This window comes from Mytilus trossulus, chromosome 5, assembly GCF_036588685.1.
Source record: "Mytilus trossulus isolate FHL-02 chromosome 5, PNRI_Mtr1.1.1.hap1, whole genome shotgun sequence".
Taxonomy (NCBI): Eukaryota; Metazoa; Mollusca; class Bivalvia; order Mytilida; family Mytilidae; genus Mytilus; species Mytilus trossulus.
The window spans coordinates 26,821,122-26,841,585 of NC_086377.1; the positions used below are offsets into that span (position 1 = coordinate 26,821,122).

The following is a 20,464-nucleotide window of genomic DNA, read 5'->3' on the forward strand; positions in this document are numbered from 1 at the left end:
ATTTAGTTTTGGATGTAACGCGTCCTGTGATTGGCTGACGTTATTTTGTTACGGGCCCATAGACATAATTTAGTCATGTGACCGTAACGTCATCAACGTTTTTTCATGGTTTTCTACAGTTTAAAAAGGAATTTAAGTTAAATTATAAGAAATGACTGTAATATTTTTTCTGTCTATTCGAAATAACATAAAAAAATTGGTGCACACTGTTAAATAACCCGCTACGCGCGTTATTCAGTGTGCACCGAATTTTATGTTATTTCTTCATAGACAGAAAAAATATTACAGTCATTCCTTAAAGATATAAGAATTGGAAAATCTGACTTTGTATGTTCATTGAATAAAATACGATATCCAGTCAAGCATATATTTGTGTGTTTTGGTTGATGTTAATGAGGGTACACACATCTCAATTTGATACAAAACAAACTAGATAACTATAAAGCAATATAAAGTGATATTACGGATTACAAATGTGTCGAGGTTTGTGATTGGATAACAACACAGAGATGTCAGTATATATTCAGGAAACTGCCGGGGTATATACGATGTTTTTATCCCCAATTGGAACCTCAAAACGTCATCATAAACCGGTTACTATGTGACGTAGTCAAAAGCTATACAGAACACTGAGGAATGTCAGAGGCTCACAGAGGGAAAATATTGACGTGCTTCAGCCAATAATACGTTTTTAATACAAAATCACGCAATTTACACTTTAAATATTAAAATCTAATGTTAAAAGTGTTAGAATAAATTATTACATACACGATAAAATTATATTAACAGCAAATTATAATATCCTTTACGTATGCCGAACATATCAGGTTGAGTTTTCAATATGTGTGTTGTAAATAAAAAAAAACAAAGCCAGGCACACATACAAACACAAAATATGATAAAAACTTTATTGAAACTTTTTTTTTCCTGATAAAAATTTGTCAAGATTAAAAAAAGGTGCATTTAAATGGATTACTCAAAATATTAAAGAAACAGTAAACATGTAATGAATATACATGCTGCATTGTGAATGTTCAACAAATACCTGCACTAGAAAGAAACATTACGTCGGGGGTAATCCGTAATATATGTGTAATTCAGGTCTCAGACAGGGTATATACTGTGACATTCCCGGCTTAGGGCTTATATCCCCTTCGCCTTCATAATAATATTAATTGAACAAAAAATGAAGGCAACTCATCCTGATCGACAGAAACCTATCCCGCGTTACTGCGTTTTGATGCATCGTGCATTAAATTGAAATACCGAGTCAAACGATTTTTGAGGCAGGATAACACATTAGTCTGTTATTTTTATAAGATATATACGTAAGTTTATCTTCATACTACGTTACGGGTAATATAAGATACACAGTGTCATGGGACCGTATACGACATTTCACAGGGTCGGTTAATTTGCATAAAAAGTGTATATATCGTTTAAGTCACCAGCACAACGTAGAAAGCGTTCATCTTAACTTACATCTATCTATGTGGAATTTTGACCACTGGTCAATTAAAGTGATCAGTATATAATATCTATAACTTGCTCAAATTGGTACTAAACCAAATGCCAACAACAATACTGCTAAGCTTTTATTATATGCTTTTCATTTATTTTAAAGGCTTATCATCAATTTTCAAATGTTGTTGTCTAGGCGAACCGTTGTATATTTTCTTCAACGCCAGTTTGTGAGCATAAAAAAATGGGAACATCACTAATAACCGTAGTTCAAAATAAAACACGCCAACTCACCAAATATTTGTTAATAAAACACACAGTTTCCACGAGGTTGCTGTTAACAAATAATATTCCTAGAAGTGTATATAAACATATCATAAGATAACTGATTTAATTTTGTATTGACGCCAGACGCGCGTTTCGTCTACAAAAGACTAAACAGTAAGGCTCGGATCTAAAAAGTTAAAAATGCCAAAAAAAAGTACGAAGTTTAAGCGCATAGAGGACCAAAATTCTTTTAAAAAAAATGCCAAATACAGCTAAGCTAATATATTCCTAAGGAAGAAAAACATTAATATTTCAAAAATTCAAAAGTTTTGTAAACAATCAATTTTTGAATACGACGATATCAATGATAAATGATGGGCTGGTGATATTCTCGGGGATTTTAAAGTCCACCAGCAGTTGCATCGACCTAGTGGTTGTAAATAAACACTTCATATATACCAGAATTAAATTTTGTATTTGTACACCAGACGTGCGTTTCGTCTACAAACGACTGATCAGTGAAATCCTAAAAAGTTAAAAAGCCAAATAAAATACGAAGGCGAAGAGTATAGAGTTCACAAATTTCAAAAAAAAATGCAAATACTACTACAGTTATTTATTCCTGAAGTAGAAAAGCATTACTATTTTAAAAATTCAAAACTTTTGTAAACAGTTAATTTATAAATATGACCATATCAATGATATTTCATTTCAGCACAGAAGTACTGTGTACTGGACTGGTGATACCCTCAATGAATTAAAGCTCCACCAGCAGTGGCATCGACCCAGTTTTTGTAAATAAACTCATCATAGATACTAGGATTAAATGAGGCACGATAAAGATACATGCGTCTGATTTTGATTTGTTTGATGTAAAAGGCGATACCTTATTACATTGTTTATATAATTGGAATTTATTTTAAGTCGTTTTTTCATTTTTTTATTGCAAAAGTTCGAGGGAGAAATTATTAGGTACACATGTTTATATGTGAATGATCTTAATCAGACATGTGCAATTTAGTTGAAGTTTGCTTAGATAAAATCCTCATGTAAATATGTTTAAACAGTTATTAATACTCCAAATAGAGAGTGTCCAAATTGTAATTGCTAAGTGTTTTTTTTTTGTTATTGTCATTGCTTCGCTTCTTTTTCCTGCAAAACACCGTTAGTGACAATCAAAAATATAAGCTGCCAATGATATGCAAATGCGTTACCCTGAAAAGTAAGAACAAGCCACCATCTACCATGAGATGCTACGCTAACTGTAACTCCCAGTGGATGGCCATAAAAACAGCCGTTTTGCCCGCTACAGAGCGATAACAAACCACCAGGGTAGACCACCACACTCAGACCGAAGCTGGAAACACCATAGTCAGTCAAGTGCTAACACCAACAAAGTACAAAGAGGAACCAGCAAGGTTTGTAATAAACAAAGATATTGTTACCAGTCCTTACAACCCTAACAAGGGTCATCGCCTGATTCACTACATCTTCAAAAAAGACAGAGGCAATCGCAGTAGCATCGACTTTGATGAAGGCCTTACCGCCAACGATCCATACATATTGCACACACCACCGCATACATCTCCCATCAGCCTAGACTCGAAACAGGCAACACAAACAGCCTTCTTGGCAGAACGTCATGATACTCCATACCAGCCACAACATCGCAGTCGGAGTAAGATTTAAGCCAAACGAAAGAGAGACCCAGGTCTGTAAAAAGGTTTATTGGTCCGCAATATCCAGACAGGATAGCCGGTCGTCATAAAATCAAAATATCATCAAAATGATATCATTGATAGGGAGTCCAATGTTGTCTCACACGTCGCACTTTATTTATGTGTGAGCACACTTTTTTTTTGTTTTGTTTTATTTGTATATTTGATATTTATATGTTTGCCATTTACATTTATTCAGGATTCTACTTTTATAGGAGTCTAGTACACTAAATTTAGTTTAATTCATTAAGTAGATATTTGAAAGACAACATTGCTTTCGCAATGGCTGACAACAAGTGCCAAGGCTACGGCAACATCCAAAATGAAAGTACTAGTGAAGAAATGCTTCCGTTGTGGTGGTCCACATACAACAACACATTCTGATAAACCACCCAAATGTATTAATTGTAATGGAGAACACCCCGCCTCAAATAAAGACTTCCCAGCAGGGTAGAACGTATACACTTTATAACAAAGGTTGCTAAAGAGAAGTGCAGTCATACGGAAGCACGGACAGAAATTAAGCACATCAAGCTAGACACACAGGAAAGGGCCCCGACTTTATCATTTATAAGGGGAAAAAACAAAATAATTCGAAACGTTTTACAGGATACACAGGAAATATATTGGAAAAATTCGTGTAACACATTGAATGAAAATTCCAAAATTTCAGATTTATGGTTTAATAAAGAAAATGTTTGGTAAAATAAGCAGCAAAAACGATATCCCAGCTCTTAAAGCATGTGGACAACTTTTAACTAATATTATTGATAAAGCGAACTATTTTGCCAAAAGAATTGTAGAAGTTAGCATTTCTAACAACTATGATAATGAATTTAAAAAGCAGAAGTCTACTATTGAAGAGCAAACTTCACTTTACAGGAATTTAAAGATGGCATTTCAGATACAAACAATAGTTAACCTGGTAAAGATAAAATAAGTTTTGTTCAGACATTTGAGCGACAAAACTTTTATAAAAAATCTACTATTTCTAAAGTTTGGCTACTGCATGTACTGTATACCTCTCTTTGGGAATAACACGAAAAATGTCTGTAAACAGTTTCTGGAAAAATCATAACAAAAAGATTGAGAAACAAAGAGATAGATCATTATTTAAAATCATTGATAAAGTAAATTTGCAAATCAATATTCCAAAATAAACCAGATAACGAAAATATTCATCTACCACTACGTCGGGCTGCTGAACTTCCAGTTATACCCTTTGCTGAGTTGGAATATGTGTGGTTTAATGCCCTCACGAAATAGATCAGATTGATACCAACATCAACTACACAGCCTTTGCAGACTATGTAACAACATACTTGATCGAACAGAACAGTCACCTTCTGACGCCACTACTTTACACAAGGACCAAAGACAACAAATCATCTAGAGGGATGGCACAGCAAGCTGAGGAAACATGTCACGCATCTACGTCCAAACAAATTAAACTTCTGAAACATGAGGAAGCCTTCAACGCCCTGACCTTGATCCAGAATGCAGCGGGTGGGAAGAGAGTGGCCCCCAAAAAGAAGTATGTAGAAATCAACAACAGATAAGACGAACTTACGATTAGACATCGCAACCAGGAAGTCACAACAGTAGAGTTCGATGATATATCCTCCCACCTTCTTCACGTGGAATAGATTGATTGATTGATTGTTGGTTGCTTTACGTCCAGTGGCAAATATTTCATGCATATTCAGGACGAGAACAAGTTCACAAAAAATATGTTAGGTAGGTTGAAACAATAGAGGCCATCTGGGATGATGGTCGGGGAAATTTGAACTGCCACTAAAAAATGAGGGTATATTGGATAGGGACAGAAATTTTGCCTTGCAACATGCCACCTACGGACCCCTCAAAGAGTTGTTGCAAGGGTTCTTAACGTGCAAAGAGCGTGTGTGGAATAGATCGATCAACTTTAATAGACTTGTAAACAGTGAATGTCTAATGTTTTTGCTACAATGTGTGATTTGATTTAATGCTGTTGTATTATTTGTGTTATTAAAAATTTACTTATATTTGTTTTAATTTCTTTCATATTTTTTTTGTTTAAAAAAACAGAATTCATACAGATGCAAAAATAACTTATTACCTGTTCTAAAAAACACTGGACAATCAACAGTTGATTTCAAAATATTTTTACAGTATAATCCTTTGTTTGCACAAGTTGTCCTCCTATTCCCACATGAAATTTTACCTTTTTTACCAGATTTTTAAAAAGTAGGAATAGAGGGAATGCACCATTCAAAGCTGACTATAATCATAATATAAACAATAGATAATAAAAGAGGAACGAAAGATACCAAAGGGACAGTCAAACTCATAAATCCAAAACTCACTGACAACGCCATGGCTAAAAATGAAAGAGACAAACAGAAAAACAACAGTACACATGACACAACATAAAAAATAAAGAATAAACAACACGAACCCCAACAAAAACTAGGGATGATCTCAGGTGCTCCGGAAGGGTTAGCAGATCCTGCTCCACATGCGGCACCCGTCGTGTTGCTTATGTGATTACAAATCCGGTAAATAGTCTAATTCGGTAGGTCAAATTCATGAAAGGGAAGGGGATTGTAGTTACGACGTAAGGAACATATCCGATATCATTTGTGAAACGGTTATTCCATAACGGTCAACCAACTCGTGATGGCGTCCGTAAAATTTATTATGGGATGATTTCAACTTCACCATTTGGAACTCTTGGTTTAATAGCTTCCTTATGAGCAGTAACCCTCTATCCATAAAGTCATGATAGGAAATGCAAGCACGGGAATATCGTATCAATTGGGAGATATATACCCCGTATGCAGGTGCTGCTGGAATGTTGCTACTAAGAAATGGAAAGTTCACAATTGGAAAGCTGAAATCATCTCTTTTGTCGTAAAGTTTTGTCTTCAACCGACCCTCATTGTCAATTTCTAGATGTAAGTCAAGATATAAAGCCGACTTAACTGTATCTGTAGTATCCTTTATCTCCAATTCGATGGGATAGATGCGTTCCACAAAGTCACCAAATTTTGAATTGTTTAGTGAAAGAACGTCATCTATATAGCGGAAAGTAGAGTTAAAGGATATTGCTAACTTCTAATCTTTTGTTCCTTATAAGGTTGAAGAAAAGTATTAATATAATAACAGTTATAAGATATAGCAAATTTACCTGACGATATCAGGATATTAGTATTAAGTCAAATCTTAACCGGAATTTGTGATACCAAATTTTTTTAAATGTAAATAAAAGGTCAAAATGTTCAGGATTTAGAATAAATATCTATTTGGACAAGTTAATGCAAGCACACGAGGTATATAGTGTCTTATAATTTTGATAACTATTTACACCTCTGGGTCGTTGCCACTGCTGGTGGACGTTTCGTCCCAGAGGGTATCACCAGCCCAGTAGTCAACACTTCGGTGTTGCCATCAATATCAATAATGTGGTCATTTATATAAATTTCCTGTTTACAAAACTTTGAATATTTCGAAAAACTAAGGATTTTCTTATCCCAGTTATAGATTACCTTAGCCGTATTTGGCACAAATTTTAGGAATTTCGGATCCTCAATGCTCTTCAACTTTGTACTTGTTTGGCTTTATTAATATTTTGATATGAGCGTCACTGATGAGTCTTGTGTAGACGAGACGCGTGATTGGCGTACTAAATTATAATCCTGGTACCTTTGATAACTATTTATAAGGTTACAGGTTTGTTATGTTTAACAACCATAATATATCAGTGTGTAAACACGTGAATTATGAACTTTGAAAGTCATGTAGTACTTTTCTGAATAAGTGTTAAAAAATGTCAAACAAATATTCTTTACTGTAGGTTAGCTTTCATTAGTCGTCAGTATCCTATAGATTAACAACTTGTGGTTATATTGATAATTTTAGAAGGTGGAGCACAAATGCGCAATTAATTAATTCGATTGATGTGTCATTTATATAAAAAGTCCATAAATTTCAATAATAAAATTTTCGCTATTCGCGACACTCTATCCCTAAAGACAAATACATGAAAGAAGTGTAATAACGCCTAACACAAAGACACAAACACAAAACAGTACACCATGGCCACCATTTTATTCCAGTAGCTTCTAACTGATGCCCAATGTTATAATGAAAATTTTTAATTGGAACCTACACCAAACAAGGAGAACCTTTCTGAAAAAAGACTATAAATAAAAACAGAAATATATCATCTTACCATAATGATTGAATGCTAGGAAATTGACCAGAGTTATCTTACTTCAATCACAGAGAGGGATAGTTAACAATATTTAATTTAAGCCTAATTAACATTAAAACAATTTTCCACTCCCAAATAATGTTACTTTATTCAAATATAAGTACTTTGTATTTGGCCTTTTTAACTGTTTTGGATTCGAGCGTCACTGATAAGTCTTTTGTAGACGAAACGCGCGTCTGGCGTTTATATAAAATTTAGTCCTGTTATCTATGATGAGTTTATTTACAACCACTGGACCACTGGGTCGATGCCACTGCTGATGGAGATATATTTCCCAGCGGGTATCACCGGCCCAGTAGGCAGCACTGTTTTTGTGCTGACATGAATTATCATTGATATGGTTATATTTATAAATTACCTATTTACATTTTTTTTAGTTTTTGAAATACTAAGGCTTTTCTACTTCAGGCAAATATTATCTAAGCTGTACTTGACAAAGGTTTTAAGAATTGTGGACCTCAATTCTCTTCAACTTCGTACTTTATTTGGCCTTTTTAATATTTTTTTTTGATTCGAGCGTTACTGATGAGTACTTTGTAGACGAAACGCGCGTATGGCGTATATATAAAATTTAGTCCTGGTATCTATGATGAGTTTGTTTAGCTAAATCTACTAATTTTATTAGATATTATGAATTTTTATGACAGGTTATTTTGAAAAGTAATTGATTAAATTAAATTACATGTAATTAGCTTTTGACTGGTTAATGAATACTTGAAAAATTGTAATCCATTACAGCATGTACAGCAGATTAACGATTATAATATAACTACCCCAAGTCTGGTGCTAGAGAAAAAAGACAAAGATGAAAATATATAGGATGATAAATCTCCGATTCAGTGGATCATCAAAATCCTAATATTCCAAATTCCTTTACAAAATTTGGAAATAGATTAACTCTTGGTTTTGCATTAGTTGAAAAAAGGTGCAAATTTCTGGGATATCTTCTAATCAGATTTTCTTTCAGAGGGTCTAGATAAAACACAAGGTATTAAAAGGATAAAACAATCGCACACAGACATTTAAAGCTAGAAAAGGCGAGAAACGTGCAAAGTCAGGTAGTAAGATTGTAGCCCGTATGCCGTCATCGAATAATCATATCAAGATGCTGTCAAAGATGACCGAATCACATGAATTGCAGACTTAACAAATATATACTAGATAAATTCAAAAGTTAAAGATGCTCAAAAAATTCATGATGTTTTTAGAGAAAAACATAAAGACAAGGCAGGTTTTTCGCACTACAATTTTACTACTAGAAATGACAGGTTCTACGCAGATAGTAAATTTAATTGATAAATTACAGATATTAAACATAATACGTATAATACGTCAGATCATAAAATGTTCAGATTAACATGCAATATAAGCGACAAAAATGGGGTCGTGGTTTATGGAAAATGAATAATAGTTTACTTGAAAATGAAAACTTTGCCATGTTATTATTATTTGATATTATCAAACAATGGAAAGTAGATGAACTGAAATATGACCCTCAGCCTCTAAAAGTTGAGATATCCTAATGAAAACAATTAAGGACGAAATAAAAGCAATTGAAATGGAAGCGAAAATGGGAATATTAAACAGATCAAATGAGTGTTTATATAAAGAAGATATCGATCATTTTGTAATATTTTAAATAGCGGAATAAAAAGGACAAAAACGGGCACAAAGGAGAAAATGAAATTACTATTCAATAAAAGCAATAAACCCACTGACGATATAATTCAACAATACAAATAATTTTAGATTACTATTCTGAGCTATATACTTCTGATGGCTTTTATTGACCAAAAACATTTGATAAGATTCAACAAGAATTCCCTTCAAAGTTTTTAGAAAATAAACCTTCCAGCAAAATTAATTAGATTGATTAAGATACTATATAATGATATGAAAGTATAATTCAAGTCGATGGTCAAAAACATATGACTGCTTTAGAACAGAAAAAAAAAATAAAACTTTTGTTCTAAAGGAATTAAACTGTTATTAAATATACCATAGGAAGTATTCCCATCAATATATGCATATGTTTATTCAGTTTATCAATTAGTTCAATTCAGGTGGTTTAATTGATACTATTAACACTTCATTTCACAGAAATATAGATTTATACTTAGATAAAAATAATTTAACTTAGTAAAGTATAATACTTATTTATTACAATTTTAATGTATATTGTTATATTGTTATATTTTTTTCAATGAAATATTCTTTATATTCGAAGCGTACAAATAAAAAGTTAAAGTCCTTCTTTGTAAGAAAACCTGATAGCATCGAATCATCAGTACCAAGTTGAAGACCTAAATTCACTGACCAATTACACCAAGAATTGATTAACATAGAAAGATCTTCAGAAACAACAACTTGAGTCATTACACCAACGCCAAAGAAAAAGAAGAAATGACAGTCTATCTGGGAGCCAGTATTTAAATGGTTACGCAAACTCACACTACCAAAGGGTGACCAAGGCTACTGTGAATGGTGTAGAGATAAAAAGAAATCTAACTATGTTGCCAATAGTTGTACTAACATACAACTCAGTACTTGGGGTCGTCATGAAAATAACCCTGATCACAAGATGGTCGCACTAGCGAAAGAGTCAAGTAAACAACAGCCCACACACTAGAAAAGACTACTGATGTCACCACTACTTGTCCATGCAAAGAGACTTAGCTTCGAACTATGTTTTTTGTAATAAAGGCTAACTTATCCATGCACTCACATACAGAACTACTTAATCTACAGAGTTATTGGTTCTCCATATCTACTAGATACTACAGAGTACTACACAAGTCACCAATCACAAACCGAATTCTTAGACTATGATTTCAGTGATTCACATCTGATCAAATAATAAAGTCATAAATACAGTATCATCAAATGTTAAAAATAAATATCGGACCAATTTTCAAAAACAATATAAAACAATTCCAATACTTTATTTCAACTATTTGTCTATCAATAACTATTGATTAAAGATTATCTAAAAAAAATCATTTATATCAGGTTTACGACGAAATGAGCAATCGTATTAGTACGACAAAAAAAAAACAACAACACCTGAATAGTTATTAATCATTGTCTGGTAACTTTTTTGTCTACATTCAATCGTTATCTTAATCTTTTCGCATACTTAAAGATGATATTCAAGATTTTATCTTAGAACCAGAGGTGATTATATACTTGTAGTCCCAAATATATTTATATACATTGAAAACACTTTTTTATTTCAAAGTTGCGTACACATGGAATTGTAAGTTAAAACTGCGGGACAACCGCCAATAACACATAAATCTTGCTCAGTGAGGCTTTGAACAATCAAACCTTTAAAAGTTTTTAAAGTGTGAACTGTTTCACTTTGCATTAATATTGTCGATTTTGGAGTACTTGTTTAATAAAATGATGAAAGGTCACGGACAACACAATATAAAGTACTTGCAAAGTCCTTGTTGTCTCTATCAGAAAATATCAACAACATATGGTATGAATACCCAGTGTAGAAACAGAGGCATTTTTGTAAAGTATATCTTTCAATAGCTAGGATAAAGTTGTCAATTTCTTGAAAATAAAGTGTACTCACAAAATAGTCTTGAATTTCTTCAGCAGTAAAATTGTCCTCAATTCATGCCTGATTGTCAGTAGAAGTTTGGGTGTTTTCAGCTTTGTTGTGTCATTCCAACAAGAAAGTCCTTCTCAGAATAGATGTTAACGATGACAATCCCTGGTCAAATTATTGGTTCAATATTTGTGGTAAACACCTAGATTAAAGAAAAAAGGTTGACGAGGAAACAAGAAGGTTACATGATAAAAGATATCTGATACGAGAATGAAAAATAGTTTTAAAAATATTTGTCCGATACCTTTCTGAATCTAATACAAAAATATTATATTCAAAAATTTAGCTTAAAGGGAAACTTCGCAAAAAAATGAAAAAATGATATGTTGTTCTTTAAGCATACAAAATCCCATTATCATAAATATTAAAGTTTTATTCTCCATTTAAAGAGTTCAAAATTGATTTCTGAAATTTACTATCAGTTTTTGACATGACGCAATCTTGCCGGCGTCCCCAATGTGAAAAGTCATGTGATATCACGGTTTTTCCTAAAACCGCAAAGTTTCAAACGAATCGGGGATTCAACGGACCGTTCGTTAAAATCTCCCGTCATCAATCGGAGATTGCCGTACAATTGTTCTTCAGTTTTAAAATGTCTTGTCAAGTGTACGGTTGTTCTGTCCAACAAGGTTACGGCAAAGGTCTTCATCGTTTTCCAGACCCCACAAAAAAGAAAGAGTTGTATCAAGCATGGTTGTGCAACCTTAACCTTACATCAAATAGTTTCATATTTAGCAAGCACAAGTTAGTGTGTGAAGACCATTTCGAGAAAAGTTGTTTCGAGGCAGATTTGATGGTAATTATACTATTTTAGTAACAGAATAACCTTGCAGTTATAGATAGCTATAATGTCATCAAATCTTTATATGATGAGATCACGTTGATTGAAAAAAAAAGTTGGTAAGGAAATTAAGATTCAATCACAAGTAATGCATTTTCGGTATTTTGTAACAGCCACTGACTCGTAAAAGAATCATTAGCTTGTCTGTTTTATACAAAGTGCATTGGTGTATATAAAGAAAAGTCTCGTATTTAGTATAGATAATGTTTTAAATTAATAAAGTTACAAGATTTATACCTTTTTTTTTTATTATATATATAGTGTATTGGTATATCAGATTATATGTCAGTTATACGGTATATATAAATAATAGTTATGTATGAAAAGATACAATAATTGTTAAATTTATACGATATTGTTTTATTGTCAGTGATATTGACACGAAAAATATTGTAACTGGGACATACATTAATATGTTGATATAGTATAATATTCCTAGGTTATTGATGTGTAAATTTCGGAATATTGGACATCTCATTGTTTTTCTTTTATATGGTGTTTTATCAAAAAAATCAAGTAAGATTTACATAATATAAATTGATACGGGATCGATTTAAAATGGACACCTATAATGTTGCGTTTAACAGTTAAACGTGTGACCCTAGTATGTTGTAAAATTGATTTTTTTTCTCTATTTGCTACATTTTTTTATACATTTGTCGGCTTCCCCGCGACTTGATATTGGCATGTCAGACTTACTTAAAAATTTTGATGGAGGTCGTGTCAGAACGACAGATTCAGTTAGGTATTCCAGTAACATACTGTCGACTAAAAATTTGTAATACACAGTTATGAATTGCATGTCCCTGCATTGCCTCTTTATTGAGTACCAGGTGTGCACAGGTAACATTCATTGTATAAAACTTAAACTACCAGTTGTTATATACATCAGGTGGTCAGTATATATCTGTGCCTGAAAAAAATAATAAACATTGTTTGAAGTCCACCTGTTTTTTTTTTATAATTAATATTTTTTTAATTTTTAATTTGAAAATTTTTGGATAAGAAATATGTCTTAATTGCGGATTCATTTTTTGACGCAAATACGGCGCTTTTTTGGCGTTTGCAAAAAATGCAGATATAAAGTAATGCAGCACTTATCTGCTTATCGTCACGTTAATATTAATTAATTGTAGACTATATGTATATTTCCCTATCTTTATAATGATAAATAAATATATTTCTATGAACCCCTAAGCTACTTCGATAGTTTGTTGCAATCGGTGCATTTATACGTGTGAGTGCATTATCATTACATGTGCACACAGCTTTTGATTACGCAATGCACTTTTTATAATTGTACAAGAAATTAATGTATGTAATCCTTTTATTTTGTTCAGTGGAAAATATTAAAGCCTTGATGCATAAAGACAAATTTTGCCTTGCAAGTAATAAATGCTGAAAAAGTCACGGATAAAATGTCACATATATATAGTATACCTTTTGCATTAAAAATGGTCAAATTATCATGAAACCTAGCTCAAGTTGAAAAGTAAAAAAATAAAAATATATAAATTAAAAAAGTGGCATATCTAGGACAACTAATAAATATACGAAGATGTGGTATGAGTGTCAAGGAGAAAACTTTCCCTCCAAGTAACAATTTATTAATGGAAATCATTATGAGCAAGGTATGGCTTTCAACACGGAGCTTGGCTCATATCGAACAGCAAGATATACATGGTCCCAAACATTACTAGTGTAAATCCGTAATGTGTGATGTCCATTATTGCGTACTTCTAGATTCTATAACTGACAGAGAGCAACAATGTATTGAAAACAATTACTAGGTATTCAGACCATCCAGTGGTCCTTATGACATAAAAATGTTTTTAGATTTCCTTTGAATGACCATGCCCCCCCCCAAAAAAAAAAAACCAACATAAATACACGCAGTTAGTAAACGACAGATTTGTTTTATATTTTTTTTTAGAAGGGGGGGGGGAGGAAGGGTTCTACGAAGAACATTCAATTCAATAAAAGCAGGTGCGGGTGTTGCTTTTCTGCGTGAACATTCATTTTAAATTTCTCGCCTTCTTAGTTTTAACAATATTATATTGTCCAAAACGTGCCTGAAATATGATTATACAATATAAATACAGGGATTAAGAAAAGAAAAGAAGTTATAATAAATCCGTCTCCCTTTAAAAAAGAATGACAAAATTAAGTCGTATAATCTAAGTTTCAATGCACATCTAACATTTTTATTCTGAGGTCATCTTATTTTACACATTTCTGATTTTTGAAGTGTATGCATAACATTTTTTTTTTTAAATGTTAGAAGTATATTTTAGCTATAAAAGTATATTCCAATTTGAGTTTGTTTAAATTTTATTGATATCAATTACACTCCTTGCTTGTAATCAAGACACCAGAGAGGACAGTAATCTGCAGACAAGAAAAAGAGTACTGAACCACGTGAAAAGTTTAACAGTTATGATTTTTTTCCTCATTGTTTGATGTTATAAAAAAATATGTAAAAGAACGAGTATTGACTTAATTGACACATTTGAAATAAGTACACAATTTAATCACTGAGAATTGATATATAAGAAGTAGTTAACAATAAAAGTTTGAAGTGATTATATACAATCAAAAGTATGTTTTGGACAATCTATGTTATTTTTTCTCAGTATTGAAGGATATAGATTTGTTTAACTATATATCTAACATGAACTTAAAAAAGGCGGATAAAGGCAATTGATAATAATGACAAGCTTACAATATTACAGGGGTACTATTTGTTATGGATAAAATGTCACATATATATAGTATACCTTTTGCATTAAAAATGGTCAAATTATCATGAAACCTAGCTCAAGTTGAAAAGTAAAAAAATAAAAATATATAAATTAAAAAAGTGGCATATCTAGGACAACTAATAAATATACGAAGATGTGGTATGAGTGTCAAGGAGAAAACTTTCCCTCCAAGTAACAATTTATTAATGGAAATCATTATGAGCAAGGTATGGCTTTCAACACGGAGCTTGGCTCATATCGAACAGCAAGATATACATGGTCCCAAACATTACTAGTGTAAATCCGTAATGTGTGATGTCCATTATTGCGTACTTCTAGATTCTATAACTGACAGAGAGCAACAATGTATTGAAAACAATTACTAGGTATTCAGACCATCCAGTGGTCCTTATGACATAAAAATGTTTTTAGATTTCCTTTGAATGACCATGCCCCCCCCCAAAAAAAAAAAACCAACATAAATACACGCAGTTAGTAAACGACAGATTTGTTTTATATTTTTTTTTAGAAGGGGGGGGGGAGGAAGGGTTCTACGAAGAACATTCAATTCAATAAAAGCAGGTGCGGGTGTTGCTTTTCTGCGTGAACATTCATTTTAAATTTCTCGCCTTCTTAGTTTTAACAATATTATATTGTCCAAAACGTGCCTGAAATATGATTATACAATATAAATACAGGGATTAAGAAAAGAAAAGAAGTTATAATAAATCCGTCTCCCTTTAAAAAAGAATGACAAAATTAAGTCGTATAATCTAAGTTTCAATGCACATCTAACATTTTTATTCTGAGGTCATCTTATTTTACACATTTCTGATTTTTGAAGTGTATGCATAACATTTTTTTTTTTAAATGTTAGAAGTATATTTTAGCTATAAAAGTATATTCCAATTTGAGTTTGTTTAAATTTTATTCGTATGAAACTTTCGTTACTCTTAAAAATGAACAGAAAGGAAATTAGGTCGATTAATTTGCTGTGTCAATTACAAAAATTGGTTTCTATTGAACAATTGTTCGCACCTTTAACTTACTGTGTCTCACAGAGAAATTTGCCACCTGTTTTACTCCACAAATGTTGGAGCATTATGTGCTAAAATAAATGCGGTATAGAACAAAGTTAGGAGCCAAAAATTGGAATTTACAATAAATCATTATATTTGAGGGCAGGCTTCTTGGCTTTACCAATAGACGCCCTAGACTAAGGTCAGACGCTGTGCCAACAGTGTTTGCTTGTAATCAAGACACCAGAGAGGACAGTAATCTGCAGACAAGAAAAAGAGTACTGAACCACGTGAAAAGTTTAACAGTTATGATTTTTTTCCTCATTGTTTGATGTTATAAAAAAATATGTAAAAGAACGAGTATTGACTTAATTGACACATTTGAAATAAGTACACAATTTAATCACTGAGAATTGATATATAAGAAGTAGTTAACAATAAAAGTTTGAAGTGATTATATACAATCAAAAGTATGTTTTGGACAATCTATGTTATTTTTTCTCAGTATTGAAGGATATAGATTTGTTTAACTATATATCTAACATGAACTTAAAAAAGGCGGATAAAGGCAATTGATAATAATGACAAGCTTACAATATTACAGGGGTACTATTTGTTATGGTCAATGTGTCCTCCTGTCCGTCCATCTTCTCACATCTATTTATAAAATGATCAAAGTAATCTGTTGTAAATTATGAGTCATATAAGCCTGAAACTTCGAACAGATGTACCTTATACATGTAGCATGGTTCTCCTAAAGACTATAATGTACATGCCGAAATAGGGCATTGGTCCCAAGAAGATTTTTACTGAAGATGGAAACTGTTGATGGTTTACTGATGACACATTTTCTAATCCTCAGGATTGGCAAGCAAAATAATTTGTTTTACCATATTTCTTCAGCGAAACATAGAAAAGCACTGAAGAGTAGAACAAATGGATAATTTGTAGAAAACTTTTTTATTTTAGTACACTCCTAATAATGTATCAACTCTTTCAGATTCCAGTACCATTATAAAATGTGGCCAAGGAGGACAAGTGGAACTCAGCTTTGACTGAATGCAAAGGTAAGCATATATATATATCCTTATTATTAAACTGGCTAATCCGACACTTTTAGCAACAACACAGATCAGAATAGTTATACATGTATCGAAGATGTTATAACCAGGATACTCCACTTTTAAAAATTATTGTTACTTAGACTTAACCAGTAAAATGTTTTCATAACTATTGAATAGCATACACTATTTTCTTATTGCAGACACGAGAGAAAAACCTACAGTAACTATTGATAAAAAGATGGTTTTAATATTCCAGTAATTTAAAAGTTTTTTAATTTGTGACATTAAATTAACTTTGCCCAGTCGATAAGAACACAACCGAAAGCAAGGCTTGTTGTCTTGACATGGTTTACATCTTTATATTTTGCAAGTACATGCACTTTCGTGCGATTCCACCTACATACTGTAAAAGTTATGACTTTTGCTAAATTCTACGAGGTCAATATTTTGTTATGGGAGGATACTGCTGCAGAAACATGGACGATCATGGGAGTCTGTACCCACCCCCTATTTGTGTGGGAAAGAAATAGTTATTTGGGTATATAGAGAATCACATAGGCATGACTGGAACAGCCCCCTTCTTGTATGATACAATCCAGGTGCGGATCCAGAGGGGGTTTCAGGGGGTTGGAACCCCCCTTTTTTGGACGATCAATGCATTTGAATGGGGACATATAATTTGACCCCCTTTTTGTCCTAGGTTAGGAACCTCCCCCCTTTTTTAAAATGACTGGATCCGCCCCTGTAATCCGTTACTTATAGATTGTTACTCATAGAAAATTAGATTTACTTTTCAAAGTACCGGTATGACAAATTAAGAGACTTAAAAAAATCTTGATACACGAAAATAATTTATAAAAGGATTCAGTAAAGTCAATGATTTGTGTTAATTTTTTCATCATTTATATTGAAACCAGTTTTTGTATCATTGAATTTTACAATAGTGGTATTAATTTAAACTGTCTGTCATTGTAAAAGCATATTGTTATTTTATCTCAACCCTTTCCTTTCCAGTCAAAACCGTTAATGGTGGACATCAGTGTGCAGACTTTAACACCTTCACAACTTCAGACTGACTTAGGCATTGGGACATCTATGACTAACAGCAGCTACCTTCAGATGCCTGTAATCCCAGCACAATCATTGAATACAGCGTTTATAAGCTCACCAAAGAAAGACCAGGACACATCAGATGCATCCACACCTTCACCACCACCCAGTCCAGACAAAACAGACAGTGACTGTTCGTATGTTCCAAGTGACGAATCCCACGACTCCAATCAGTCAACCTCTCCAGACTGCCAACATATCACCACAGAGCCAAAGATCATTGCTTTCGAGAGCTGCTTGAAGGCACTTTTTTCAAAAAGTTGTATGCACAGAATGTGGGGAGCCTATATCTTCTGACCAGTCAACGATTTTCTATATAGGTACGGCCATGAAAGTCAAATTTCTGTGTATGAGAGGTCACCAATCATCTTGGGAGTCCCAACCGTTAGTCAATAGTAAACCTGCTGGTAATTTAATGGTCGCAACTGCTATCATCTTGTCTGGATAAACCTTCTCAAGGATTTCCCACTTTGCAGACATTCTATTCTTGAAGTTTATTGGACAAACACAGTACTATAGTATACAGAAGGATATAGCCATCCCAGCCATAGACCATTATTACAGCCTGCAACGAGAAGTTGTTCTTCAGCAACTTCAGGGTAAACAGCTTGTCCTTGGTGGAGATGGCCGTTGTGACAGTCCTGGCTACTCAGCAAAATATTGCACCTACACTTTCATGGACACACTAACAGGGGTCATTCCAGATTTCAGTTTAGTCCAGGTCAACGAGACAACATCGTCTACAGAGATGGAGTTGATAGGTTTTCAGCGCTCCCTTAGTAATATTGAAGATGCAAATCTTGCAGTTGATGTACTTGTAACAGACAGGCACGTGCAGATACGGAAGGCAATGATAACAGACCACAGCGATAAAAACCACCAGTTTGATGTATGGCACTTATCCAAGTCTGAAAAGAAGAAGATCCTCGTCATAAAACCAAAGAAGTTACCAACAGAAGTGAAACCATGGATTCCATCTATATGCAACCATGTCTGGTGGTGCTCCAGAGACCCTAAAGATAAGCTAGAAGAGACGTGGACCAGCTTGTTATACCACATTTCTAACAGACACACATTTCCAGGAAAGCTAGTAACCAAATGTGGACACCCCCCATTGAGCGCGGATGCTATAACTAAAAAGAAATGGTTACTTAAAGACAGTCCCGCCTACGAAGCCTCGGAGAAGGTGATCACCAACAAACTGATTCTGCGAGATATTCGTCACTTAGATCGGTTTTGCCACTGGATCGTTAGAGACATATCATTCTATGATGTTAAAATACTGCCCAAAACGCCTGGAATTTGACTACCCATACATGGTTGCCAGAACTCAGCTAGCTGTCGTAGACAACAATGCCAATATCGGAAGGAAGCAAAAGACTGGCGCCAATGGTATGCTGTCCTTCACGACTCGGTGTCCAAATAGCACTGGTAGATTGACCGCTCGTAACGTGTACGAAAAGAAAGAATATGACTTTAAGACAGATATCTGTCATCAAAAACCAACAGGAAGGAACCAAGAAGAAAACGTTACACCAACTGAAGTAACTCACGCTGCCGAGAAACATCAGCAAGGACCCTACACTATGCAAGGAGGAGTTGGTCGACAGATCTCGGGTTTTCTAGTTCAAATGACTTTGCCTGGACCTTATTGACAATTTGAAGCTTTGTCTACTTGTAATATGATCTCAACCTCATCTAAGTATAATTTTCCATTTTCCATTCTCAATTTTATGATGTATTTATTGGTAAAAAAAAGTCCTACTTTATACAAAATCGCATGTTTGTTTGAATAAATAAAGTGAGGTCGTTGAATAACCAAATAGAGAACGAACAGAGAATGAGCCGCGGAAGGGGTTATAGTCATGTTAACAAGGAGAAGATAGTGTAGAGAAAAAAAATCGAATAGAGAACAAAAGAGAATGAGTGTCGACCAGGTAAAATAGTCCTTGTAAAGGAGCGAAGATAAAGAGTGGCATAGTGAAAAAAAATGTTAGCTTGACAAAGTTATTGCTTGCTTTAGTATTTTTAGTTACTAGTATATAAATACACATCGTGTACCGGATAGATATTCTTGTGTTCTAACTTCATGTGCAAGTTGCTGCGTTGCAGGGTTAAAAATAATTATGTGTCATGAAATATATGTGTAAATCTATTTAAAAAAATGTTATATCGTCGTGTCATTGTGTTTCTTTGTTAAATTTATTTAGTTTGTTAATGATTGTGAAAACAGTGTTAAATCTGTTAATGAACTTCATACTCGTTTAGTTATTTAATTGTTACAATAAATGTATACTGGTGGCTGTAATATTAGTACGAGTATAGCAGGACAAAATTGCAGTAATTAAATTGGACAAAAATTGTTCGCA

At 33.3% G+C, this 20,464-nt stretch overlaps 1 protein-coding gene across 1 annotated transcript; it reads left to right on the top strand.

The window, feature by feature from the left end:
• The first annotated feature begins 4,843 nt into the window (after positions 1-4,843).
• LOC134717799 (uncharacterized) lies at positions 4,844-19,500 on the top strand. Its single transcript, XM_063580291.1, has 3 exons — positions 4,844-4,984; positions 18,000-18,228; positions 18,572-19,500. Exons 1-3 carry the CDS (start codon positions 4,844-4,846, stop codon positions 19,399-19,401), a joined length of 1,200 nt encoding a protein of 399 aa, XP_063436361.1. The 3' UTR covers positions 19,402-19,500.
• Positions 19,501-20,464: the final 964 nt, after the last annotated feature.